This window comes from Entelurus aequoreus, linkage group LG03, assembly GCF_033978785.1.
Source record: "Entelurus aequoreus isolate RoL-2023_Sb linkage group LG03, RoL_Eaeq_v1.1, whole genome shotgun sequence".
Taxonomy (NCBI): Eukaryota; Metazoa; Chordata; class Actinopteri; order Syngnathiformes; family Syngnathidae; genus Entelurus; species Entelurus aequoreus.
Window position 1 is genome coordinate 44,707,293 of NC_084733.1, and position 12,898 is coordinate 44,720,190.

Consider the following 12,898-nt stretch of genomic DNA (forward strand, 5'->3'; position numbering starts at 1 on the left):
TATATATATATATATATATATATGTGCATCTATATATCTCTAGTTATATCTATATATATATATATATCTATATATAGAAATATATATATCTATATATATGTAACCGGTGGTCTTTTCCTCTGCGTTGTGTGTTTTTAATGGAACACGACCGACACCATGGATTGCTCAGCTGCACTTTACTGACAATACAGAACATACAATTGTCGTCAATAACTTTGTTTCCATCGTCAAGTCCCTCTCCCGTTATCGTGGACAAAAGGGCGGTACAACAGTGAAATAAACATACCTGACAATACAGAACATACAATTGTCGTCAATAACTTTGTTTCCATCGTCAAGTCCCTACACAAATATAATACAGAAAAACGTAGTGAACTTAAATTCTTAACATGACAATGTTTCTGTCGTCGCATGCACGCCTACCTCTCCCGTTATCGTGGACAAAAGGGAAGTTGGAAGGCGTGTCCAACGCATATAAAAAGACAGGTGTCACAGTAATTATTGCAGTAGGAGGGACAACGAGACAATGGTTCCACATTGACAAAACATTGAACAATATCCAGGTATTTACATGTAACTTACACATTTTGTGTAATTATAACAATAATAAAGCATTATAAAATACATTATTTACAAGACATAATTGACCCTGTTACACTCACCCCCCAAGAATTACACAAAAGTCTGGTTTGCAAGAACAGTACGCATGTGTAAACACAATGGCCATGAAAATCACAAATTTGCATTAAACAACAATATACGCTTCCTATTTAAAGGATAAGAGAACAAGAGACTTGCTTGGCGCCTAGCAAGAACTCATAGTACTCTATAGACAAGGTGAGGTGCCTTATACACCACACATACACAGGCCAAACATTGTGGGTGAGTAGGGAAACATTAGTTTATCAGAACATTGAGTCGACACAAAGAGCAGCATAAAACAGCTTTCTGGTCATATCTCACACATTAATAACAGTATGGGAGCCTGGCTCGACCCCTAATATGGACTCAAGTTGAACCAGGGACTCTATTAAACGGTAAACAGGTTTAATGACTCTGCCAAACCGTGAGGCAAATTGGTTCTCAGCACCAGATGTTTGAGGTGGACCAACTGGGACTAATTGCAGTGAGGGAGCAGGTAGAGCTATCGGGGGATCCAGAGCAGCAATATGGCCACTGTCTGTAGGGGAGACTACTTCAGCAGACTCTGAACACTGAGGCTCATCAAAGGAAGACTGCTCATGGACCCATGAGGCAGTACGGCCATCATCACAAGCATCAGCACTCAAGAGTGAACCAGCATGGGATGTCCCAACAGTTGCAGCTGCTGTATCCGACACCTCTGACTCACACCCATCAAATACTGCTGTGGCAGGCATGACCACTGGTCCAGCATCATCATCCAAAGCTCCATCTAACGGCAGGAAGTTAACCTGGAGCAACAGGTTACGGTGAACAACCCGTTCATTCCCCTCTGGATCCTTGATCCGGTAGATGTGCAAGTCGGGTTTTGAGGCCACCACAGTGTGTATAACAGGCAACCACTTGTCAGAAAGTTTACGCTTCCCTTTGACACCTTTGTTTGCCAACAGCACCTGGTCACCAAGTGAAAGAGGCTGACCTTTGACCTTTCTGTTGTACTGGTTGCTCTGATGCTTCTGCTCAGCAGAGCAGTTCTTCTGGGCAAGCGTCATGGCACAATGCAGGTCCTCTAAAAGGGACTTTACATATATGTTATAGTCACACACAGTCTCATCCCGAAACACATTCTTAAAGAGGAGATCTACCGGCAATCTCGGGGTTCTCCCAAACATCAAATAAAACGGCGCAAACCCAGTCGTCTCATGCACAGTGCAATTATACACAAAAGTCATTGTCTGGATCATTTGGGGCCATTTCTGCTTGGAGCGAGGGGGCAATGATCTCAACATGTTGCCCAAGGTTCGGTTAAACCGCTCCGTCCCACCGTTTCCCATAGGATGGTAGGGGGAAGTGTGAGACTTGTCAACTCCTGACAACATCAAGAGTTCAGCAATCAGTTCACTTTCAAAATTTGCACCCTGGTCTGAATGAAGGCGCTGGGGGAAGCCGTAAATGCAGAAGAAGCTGTCCCATAATTTCCTAGCAACCCTCTTTGCAGTCTGGTCCTGACAAGGAAAAGCATGTGCCAATTTCGTAAAGTGATCAGTGACTACAAGAACATCCACAGATTTGTTGTGGCTGTCTTCAGCTGTCCAAAAGTCAACACACACAAGCTCTAGGGGAGCAGAGGTCTTGATGCTTTGTAGCGAGGCCCTTGCTGAAGGCTCGGGGGTCTTGCTAAGGACACACCTGCGGCACTGTTTCACGTAACTGCGGACATCTTTCTCCATGTCATACCAGAAAAAGCGGTGGCGAGCTAAAGCAAGAGTGCGGGGCTGACCTTGATGACCAGCTTGGTCATGAACGCCAGACAGTGCGTCTGCCTTCAAGGACTCTGGCACAACAAACTGGTACCTCTTTTTCTTGGTCAAAGGGTCCTTTGTGACTCTATAGAGGATGCCATCCAGAAGTATCAGCCTATCCCACTGTTTCAAGACTCTCAGAGTTGTCTGATTTTCATTACAACGTTCGCGTCTGGAGGGCCTGCGTTTTCTATCAACATAATAAGTAGCTCTTAAGATGACTGGGTCTCTTTGTTGGTGAGACTGAAGGTCAGCAAGTGATAGGGAAGGCAAAGTGTCTTGGCCAGGAGGTTCCAATGTTGTGAGGTGGTCAGCTAGTGAGGTAGCACGCTGGCGAGGAGCACTGTCCCATTCATCCAAAGAAGAAAGGATTGAAGAGACATCTTCTTCAGACATTGAACTTTCAATGGTGTCAATGTGAGGATGACACCTCAGTGATTGTGGCTGGCAAGTGAAGCGGAACGCATCCTGCACACATCCATCACTGACATCACAGACCCGATTCAGCAGCTTAGCATAGGGCTCACCCAGCAGCCGCTCCCTCAAAGGAGTCACAAATGGGTCTCTACTGAGTGCATCTGCCACCACATTCTGCCTGCCAGGGATGTGCTTAATTTCAAAATTATATGGAGCCAACTTGGAGACCCACCGCTGCTCACAGGCATCTAGTTTTGGCTTAGTCAGGATGTGAGTGAGGGGGTTGTTATCCGACCAGACAGTAAACCTGTGACCCTTGAGCCAGTGGCTGAATTTATCACAAACTGCCCATTTAAGGGCTAAGAACTCCAGTCTGTGAGCAGGGTAGTTGACTTGGCTGCGGCTGAGAGTTTTGCTTGCAAAAGCAATGGGTCTCGCTCGTTCTTCGCCATCAGGGACCTGGGACAGGACTGCACCCAGACCATCAAGGGATGCATCGGTGCAGAGGATGAAGGGCCTTTCAAAGTCTGGGTGTGCCAGCACCACACTATTAAGAAGTGCACTCTTCAGATCCTCAAACGCCTTCTCACAAGCAGAAGTCCAGTCCTGAGGAGTCAGTTTTCTGAAGGTGCCTGCTCTTCTCCGCCCAAAAGAGCTCTTGGCACTCCTCTTCTGTCCTGCAGTCAATGTGTAAAGTGGCTTTGCAAGAGAAGAACAGCCAGGGATGAAATGCTGGTAGTACAGCACCATGCCCAGGAAGGACTTGACTTTCCGCTGTGATGGGGTGCAGCCGTCATCCTCCATAAGATCTTTTTTTTCAAAAGCGGAGATGACTTTGACTTTCTCCTGGTCGACTGCAACACCACCGCTGTTCACTACATGACCCAGAAACTTCACGGTCCTACGCAAGAAGTAGCACTTCCTCTGCGCCAGTTTCAGGTTGTTGGCTCTGAGACGCAGGAAGACACTCTCCAGCCGCTTCAGGGCTTCCTCTTCGGATGGAGCAAACACAAGCAGGTCATCCAAATAGCAGAGGAGGCTGGAAAAGTTCAAGTCCCCAAAGATGCTGATCATCATCCGCATAAAGGATGCGGGACTGTTGCACAAGCCCTGGGGAAGTCTGTTGTACTCGTATAGGCCTAAGGGTGTTGTGAAGGCCGTATACCGCCTGTCAGACTCATGGAGGGGGACGTTGTAAAACCCCGATGTGAGATCCATGGTACTGAAAAAGGCATTTCCACCAAGGGCGGCAAGACAGTCAGCCTGGTGGGGTAGCGGGTGTGCATCCTTCACGGTCTTGGCGTTAAGCCAGCGGAAGTCCGTGCAGATCCTCAACTCCCCTGACTTCTTCCAGACTAGAACAAGGGGTGAGGCATACTCACTGACTGACTTGCTGATGATTCCTTTAAACTCCATCTCAGACAGCACCTCTCTCAGCTTATGATAGTGAGCTGGAGGGACACGGCGATAGGGGAGTCTAAAAGGGCGATCATCAGTGAGGTGGATTCGGTGGACAAAATCCTTTGCCTCGCCACAGTCCAGCTTGTCTTTAGAAAATACATCTTCGTAGGTGAGGACCAGTTCAGCAAGTCGCTGTTTCCATTCCTCTGATACTTCACAGCCTTCAAGATCAACATCCGCCAAGCCACAGTCTTTAAGCTGCTGAAGGGGATTAGAGGTGGTACCTGACTTGGAGGCTGGGTCACTTCCCTCACAGGTCTGCTGCATACACACACTCTGTGACAAAGGAAGGTCTTCCATTGCAATACAAGGAAAAACATCTGCTACCTTAGCGTTACGGCGCAGTGTCACAGGTCTCTTTGTTGGGTTCAGGATCTTCATTGGGACCCAACGATCACCCCACATGGGTGTCACGACCCGGCCAACAATGATGTCTCTAGGGGTTGAACGGGAAGAGGTGGGCTCCACAATGACAGTGCTCCCAGGTGACACAGGAGCACTGCTGGGCAGTTTCCCCCATACTAGAGACTCTCCCTGAGGTGCAAGAGTGACAGATTGTCTTAGCTTGACTGTACCAACTTTTTCAGGCATTTCAGGACCAGACCAGCGTGTAATGCAGCTGAGTAGTCCAAGAAACTGTTCACAATTGGGGTCAGAAGTATTGGAGCAGACCAGCTGCCAGTACTTATTATCAGACTTCATTGCCTGTATAATGGGTCTTATGACATTGGTCCCAATGATCATATCATCTTTCTGCCCTGGAACAAGTAAAGTTGGCACAATGAACTTAGACCCATAAACTTCAATTTCAAGGTCATAAATGCACCTGGGTTGTGTCATAAGGCCACCACAGCCAACAAGGACCACCTTCTCCGGCACAGGCCGAGGACTAGGGAGTAGCCCAACAGCTCTAAGCTTTGACTCCGCCTCCACATTTAGCGTGCATGACATGCTACCTGAATCAAGCATCCCTCTTAAAACAGACTGGCCCCCCACAGACACTGGAGCATAAAACAACTCACTAGCTCCTTCCACTCTATGGGAACCCACAACAATCACTGTTTTGTCATCAGAAAGGCTACTACAACAGTTCATATAGGTCAATTGCACATCTTCATTTTCACTGAGGGTGCTACTAGCAACGCCCATGCTACCCCTCTCAATACACAGGCGGGTTAGTTTAAATCAGCATTGGGTGGAAAAGATGGCGGTATAGCCGGGGAATGTGAAGCCTGTGGGCACTCACGCTTCATGTGACCAGGTCTCAAACAGTTGAGGCACAATCTGTAGAGCTTACAGTGTGCATGAGTTGAATGTTCACTGGAAGTACATACTCGACATGCGACTGCCACAGAACTTTGATAGTTTCTGGGTTGACCAGTCTGATGGGTGCCTGACCTTTGGCCTCTTGGTCTTTGATTGTTAGCCAAAGATGCATTGCACAAGGACAGAACCTTATCAAACATGGCCACAACTTGAGCACCAGGGTCGTTAGCTGGTGGGTCAAAAGCGGCCGGCGCCACATTGACAGCAGAAGATGGGTGGAATGGGGAGGTGGACTGATGTGCGACAGCCACAAGTGCATCGGGAGGCTGACTGCAGGAAAGGCCAGGGGAAGGTTGAGGAACAGAAAGCAACAACTGTTGGCGTGCTACCGAGACAGCCTGCGGCGAAGAATAATCAGTCACTGGGCTTTGATTGTAAGCTGACAAGCCCATCACACATTGAGACTGGGCTGCTCTCGTTTTAACCTTTCTTATATGAGCATCCAGACGCTCCTGAACCTCAGCTGCAGTCCACTGCTCAGGCGTCTTTAGTTGAAACAACAAGGCAAGATGAGGGTCAGGACAGTGGTTAATAAACATCATGACAACTTCAGCACTGGGGTCTTCAACAGATTTGCCCCGCCTATGGAGACACTCATCAGCAGCATCAATGGACTTGTTAAGACGGATCCAATAGTCCATAGCACTCTCACCAGAATGGGGAATAGTGCAGTAAAAGTCTTTCATAGGCAAGTTAGAATATGATAGCTCACTGAAGTTACCTTTCAAAATGTCAAACACTGCAGTGGGCAGGTCAGCTGTACTCAGTTCAGGGCGGCTGCGCAGCGACACCTTTACAACATCCCTCGCTTTGCCTGTTAGTCTGGACATAATTAGCTCAAACATTTCAGGAGGACTGTCACATTTTACTCTATTTAGGTAACATTTCATCATATCTACCCATTCATGAATTGAAAACACATCAGCATTATCGCCCCTAAAGTAAGGTGGTGCTTTGACGTCAGGCTGCACAACAACTTTCACTTGTGGCGAACCATCATGCCTGGAGGAAGGGCTCACAGCGGTGGACTGAGGCTGAAATGCACTTGGCTGGTGCATCATGCTGATGTTGGCAGAGATGTTGTCTCCTATCTGTTTAGCTAAAGTTGTGATCATCTCTCCAAAAGCATCACCAGATATGACTTGTGTGGGTTCACGCACTGCTTGAGTAACTGGCGTAGAGCTAGAGATGGGGGTCAGTAGCGGGTTAAAAACTGGTTGGTCTATCATGAAGCTAGGACTGCTTGACACCAACCTACCCCTCCCCATTCCAAATGTGACACTATGCCCACGACCAGCCATTGTAGGGATCTCGAATACTATGCAAATGTTTCACTATAACAACAAAGAGAAATCCCCACGAAGGCAGTATAGCAAAACAAGGGCAATAGTGACACAAGTTGACACATAAAAAAAAAAACTCACTGTAAAGCCCACCGTAAATAGCCCCTGACAAATCAATACATAGCACAGCACTGTAGCATGAGAAAAAAAAAAATTCCCCCCTGTGCTATTAGGGCGTATCTAGCCTCTCATAAGCCCACACCGATTAATAGATGAACAGAAAATAAAACACCATCAAAAGGCTTCACTAAACACTCATACAAACAGGCTTGCCCATTCACCACTTTTCTTTCTGCTATGACAGGACTAACTGTCACAAAAATGTTCATAAAATGTGCCAGCTGGATATTATAAAGTCACCAGCACAAACATAAACAAGCTTAAATCACGCGCACACACTTTAAAACAGCGTGATTTGTCAGCACACCTCGCGCGCACGCGGGAGCGCGCGCCGTTGTCCTCGGCGACAGGAAGGGAGAGGGAGGGAGGAGCAGCCGAGTGCAGCGGGCGGGAAATCCAGCAGCTTTCCCGGGCACCAGACGAGCGCTGGTCGGCGATGCAACGGGTCGTACGGCACCAAGTGTAACCGGTGGTCTTTTCCTCTGCGTTGTGTGTTTTTAATGGAACACGACCGACACCATGGATTGCTCAGCTGCACTTTACTGACAATACAGAACATACAATTGTCGTCAATAACTTTGTTTCCATCGTCAAGTCCCTCTCCCGTTATCGTGGACAAAAGGGCGTACAACAGTGAAATAAACATACATGACAATACAGAACATACAATTGTCGTCAATAACTTTGTTTCCATCGTCAAGTCCCTACACAAATATAATACAGAAAAACGTAGTGAACTTAAATTCTTAACATGACAATGTTTCTGTCGTCGCATGCACGCCTACCTCTCCCGTTATCGTGGACAAAAGGGAAGTTGGAAGGCGTGTCCAACGCATATAAAAAGACAGGTGTCACAGTAATTATTGCAGTAGGAGGGACAACGAGACAATGGTTCCACATTGACAGAACATTGAACAATATCCAGGTATTTACATGTAACTTACACATTTTGTGTAATTATAACAATAATAAAGCATTATAAAATACATTATTTACAAGACATAATTGACCCTGTTACATATATATATATATATATACATATATACCCACATACACTGTATATATATGTATATGTATATATATATATACAGTGGGGCAAAAAAGTATTTAGTCAGCCACCCATTGATTGTCAATGGGTGGCTGACTAAATACTTTTTTGCCCCACTGTATATATATATATATATATATATATATATATATATATATATATATATATATATATATATATATATATGTATATATATATATATATATGTATATATATATATATATATATATATATATATATATATATATATATATATATATATATATATATATATATATATATATATATATATATATGTATATATGTATATATATATATATATATATATATATATATATATATATATGTATATATATATATATATATATATATATATATATATATACATATATATATATATATATATAGTCGCGGTTTCCGTGGTTTATCCGTTATACAGTGCTCAATACCGGGATAGAGCGGAGTATACGTTAGGTCAGGAAAACCTGCAAAACAGGCTTGTAGGGATGATATAGCCTCTGTGTTTTTTCCTGACCTAACATATATGTGTGTGTATATATATATATATATATATATATATATATATATATATATATATATATATATATATATATATATATATATATATATACATGTACGATTTTTTGTCTACTTGTTTATTATATCAAAATCGACATTGTCAGAAATGATTGAAACTATTCAGGATTGTTATTACCCAAACTCAAATAGTAGAAATATTGCACATTTTGTATATTCACATTATAACAAAAAATTTACAATAAGGCCATAAATCAATAAGAATAAGAAAACCATAAACAATACAACATTTATATCAATAGATAGATCTGAAGCATTGAAAGTAAAAAATAATAATTGCTGACGTACTGTATGACACTTGTATGAGTGGGACCCTTTTGGATCCTAAAAGTGTCAATCTTAAGGTTGCACAAGAAATGAATCCTAGCAAGTACTTGTCTGTGATTAATATGATATTTAAAATTCAACAGTGTGATTAATCTGATTTTATTAAAGAGATATATTTTGAGATAAATAAGGAATTACACATTTTACCAAACATACCACATAATGAAGGCTGGATGGTTGAAATGTGCTTTCCACATCTAACTGAAGAGGCAATCCAACCTGGAAAATGAAAACAGTATTTAATTGAAAAATAGTTTTGTTTATAATGTTTATTTTATTAACTTTTATATGCAAAGAATAATACCGTTGCAGGTAAGCGAGGATAGATTACAAGATATGAGCTGCTAGGAGATGAGTAGTTGTTGAAGAGCGTCAGAGTCTCTACACTTGACTGAAACTTGGCCTGTGCATAAATATTTTTTTAAGTATGCACTGAAAACCCAAGGATCTTACAGGTTGTTTTCATTACGAATCATCTTATGAGTACTTGTTGGAATGGGTAAATACACACCTGAATTAAAAGCGTCTTTACTTCATCCTGTAATTTAAACTGAATGTGGACTTTCCCATCCTCAGGCACAGGGAGAGTCATTGTGGTTGTTTCAGCCTCCATCATCGATGTTCTCTGAGTGACGTCAACCACAGCGGAGTTCATTCGATCCACTGGGCTCAGAGGCTTTCTATCGTATCTGGAGATACTAAGCTGTGAAATGTAAGCAGAGAAGCTTGCTTTAAAGTGTAGCTTGTGGCTATTAAACTGAACGTGGAGGATATGTACAATACAAATGAGTAATTATCCCACTTTTGTAAAGAAAGTTAAAGAGGGCTTTAGTGACTGTGGGAAATCACAGAACTTAAGCTGGAATGAGGTCTTCATCAGGTGGACCGCAACTGTTCTGCTGACTTTAATTCCTTGTGTGAAATGATACAGCTATATAAGTATACCACACAAATATAGAGTATACCTATAATTTGCATAACATCCAACCTGTTGACTTGTCAGTGATGCACGCTGTAATGTGCACCAGGTCCACTTTTGATGGTGCATGGAGGCCCGGAAGCTGAGTTTTGCTGAAGAGAAAGTGAACTGACCCATTAAGCTGTGGGAAATAGTGGAAAATGGTCAAATGTATACAAAATATGCTCAAAAACAAATACTACTATACTACTACATTATTCATTAATTCTCATTCAGAAGAGCATAGACATTCACCAACGCCAAACTATCCTTCATTTTTGTTTCAAGACTCAACTGTACATCTTTATTTATTAATGCATGAACAATTTGAAGGACAATGTTGAACTCTCCCCCATCTTGAAATAAAAAAAAAACATGGGATGTAATAATGCTTCAGTTATGATACAATCATTATTTCAACCATACGTTCATTATTGAAGTTCCATATTAGAAATACTTCTCGGTATCATTGAGCACAGTTCTTTACTACAAAGTTTACCTCTTTGGTTTGTGTTTTGTTGTTCACAGAAGATGGCTGAGTGAGTGAAATCACGAGGGTTCCTTTAACAGGTTTTCCACTGGGATAACTATAAGCAAAAGAAGATTTTGTTTACATTCCTATATGTACTGTACATATGCGGTATTATCAACATGCTTGAGACTGCTGGACCCACATGGCTCTCACTGATCCTGAGATATCCTCTCCAATTAGAACTTGTGTTGGCGTCTTGACCAGCATGTCAAAATGCGGGGGCTCTGCAACAAAGGACATTTTAGTTTTAAGAATGGAAATGTTACATTGAAATAGTTCCTGCAATAACTTTTACTTTTGTAAAATGTCATGGCTCAGGCCCAGACTTTTCATAATGCGAGTATACTGGATAATGGAGTTTACTGAGCAAATGTAAGTTTAAAGGGGTCATATTATGATTTTCCTGCATTTAAAAATGTCCCTGTGGTCTACAGAAAATGTAATGATCGGGTTTAGGTCCAAATTTTGCATAGATTCTGTTTTACAGACAGGCGGTCTTCAAACTGCATGGTAAGATTTTTGAGCAGCTGGATTACTTAATGGCTGATTTTGAACCAGCAGACACCAAAATGAACCAATATTTCTCCAATATGAAAACAATTGTTGACATACTGTATTTCCTTGTATTTGGATCAATGCAGTGGACCATCACAGTTAGTGCCCCCAACCCTCCACTTTGCGCTCAATGGCTTTGGACAGACTTTTCATTATCACGACCAGCTGTTGCGTGATTTGACGGCCGCCTTCGGCCAACGTCGGCGCCCTCAGCCAGCGTGTTGATCAGGCGAGCACTCGGGACTCACCCGGAAGGATGTTGAGCCGGGACGGGGACCTTTCCACCCTCACCAGCGGCTATTTCTTCCACTCCTTAGGAGCCCAATACTCCTTAACCCCGTTGTTTCATTGGTGATTCCAGCTTCTGCGAACAGTTTCTTCATCAGTGCTTAATAGCTTTTGACCAACAACCAGGTTCCTATTCCACTGACCAGGCTAACTTTTATCATGAGCTTGCTACCTGACATGACATCTGGCTTGGGCCAGGGTGGTTAGTAAGAACTCTCCTGCTGTGGGCTTGTCATTACCTTTGTTTATTAAGAAAATAATGAAGGTTTTTGATCAGCTTCTAATAAGCAGAAAGGTAAGCAGGCACCTATTAGGTTTTAAACAAGACAAGCTCTCTGTAGCTGCATACTCCATGGACTTCCGTATCCTCGTTGCAGAGAGTGGATTTGGTGACGCTGATTTATGCAGCGTTTTTCACAAGGGATTAAATCGTCGCATTAAGAACGAACTTGCTACCCGTGCCGAAACTGCCTCGATTGACATACTTATTAAATTTGCCATTTATGGAAGTATTATTGTAGCAAAATTATTTGCAAACGTGTATCTCAATATGTGCGCGTGTAACCCAATTTGTGTGCGTATGTACCAATTTGTGTGTCTGTATATCGATCCAATTGTGTGTGTCCAGATTCGCGCATGTGTTTTGAATCGGCGTATATGTTTTTATGTTGTCTGTATGTCTCTAATCAGAAAGAACCCTGCATAGGCTGTCTACTTACACGTGGCTGCCGTGTAAGATTTGAACGAGCACATCCAGATTCCTGAGCGTGTCATACAACGTGTGCGTGCACATTCAGAAGTGTATGGGTATAATACAATCTGTGCGTGCGTATATACAATATGATCTGCGGGATCGATGGTCACCCTGCTTACACTGTGAAGGTCATCTTAGACTCCAAAAGGTGGGGCAGGAGTGCTTAGTATTTGGTTGACTGGGAGGGCTGTGAACGCATATGGGTCTCCAGCTCCTGTATCCTTGATCCTTTACTCCTGTGTGAATTAGACTCTCTCCATCCTGAGAAACCAGGTACGCCATCAGGAGTCACCTTATAGAGGAGGGTAGGGGGGTACTGTCATGATCTGGCAGCCCTGCTGCTGCCTATCTTTTTTTTGTTGCAGTGTCTGGTTTCTGGGTCAAGAGGTAGAGCCACCTGCGCGCACACCGGATGTTTATCTCCTCCTGACTACTTAAGCTCTCCAGTTCCTTCACTCGGCGCCAGTAGATTTCTTAATAGTTCACCCTTCCAGTCGTGTACATCTCTTCTGCTTTGGCTCTACCCACGCCTCTCATTCCCTGTAACTCAGCCTGTTTTTGTGTTGTAGTGTTAACTGTTACTTCCCCACACCATCTGTGCGCTATTTCTGTTATTCACACCTTAAGTGTGCATCCTTAGTTATTTTTTCCTCACTCCTCTTTGAGTGTTCTTTTTGTTATTATTCCTATTTATTTTTTTGCTCTGCATTGGGGTCCTACTCTGGCGA

At 43.2% G+C, this 12,898-nt stretch overlaps 1 protein-coding gene and 1 long non-coding RNA gene across 6 annotated transcripts in view; one reads left to right on the forward strand and one right to left on the reverse strand.

The window, feature by feature from the left end:
* LOC133646488 (uncharacterized) overlaps positions 1-10,417 on the forward strand; it is a 10,988-nt gene extending 571 nt beyond the window's left edge. Inside the window, exons 2-3 of the long non-coding RNA XR_009825300.1 lie at positions 9,660-9,795; positions 10,112-10,417. This is a non-coding gene — a long non-coding RNA (uncharacterized LOC133646488). The remainder of the gene's footprint in view (positions 1-9,659; positions 9,796-10,111) is intronic.
* cd109 (CD109 molecule) overlaps positions 1-12,898 on the reverse strand; it is a 77,116-nt gene that overhangs the window by 62,330 nt on the left and 1,888 nt on the right. For 3 of the 5 annotated variants that reach the window (XM_062041889.1, XM_062041891.1, XM_062041893.1), the window contains 7 exons: positions 10,716-10,797; positions 10,541-10,628; positions 10,072-10,183; positions 9,886-9,995; positions 9,595-9,786; positions 9,388-9,486; positions 9,240-9,302 (listed from right to left, as the gene is read on the reverse strand). In XM_062041889.1, coding sequence (XP_061897873.1) covers positions 9,240-9,302; positions 9,388-9,486; positions 9,595-9,786; positions 9,886-9,995; positions 10,072-10,183; positions 10,541-10,628; positions 10,716-10,797 — 746 coding nt within the window. Of the gene's footprint in view, positions 1-9,239; positions 9,303-9,387; positions 9,487-9,594; positions 9,787-9,885; positions 9,996-10,071; positions 10,184-10,540; positions 10,629-10,715; positions 10,798-11,376; positions 11,447-12,898 lie in introns of those variants that run through there. The other 2 variants (XM_062041892.1, XM_062041890.1) reach the window with 2 other exon arrangements.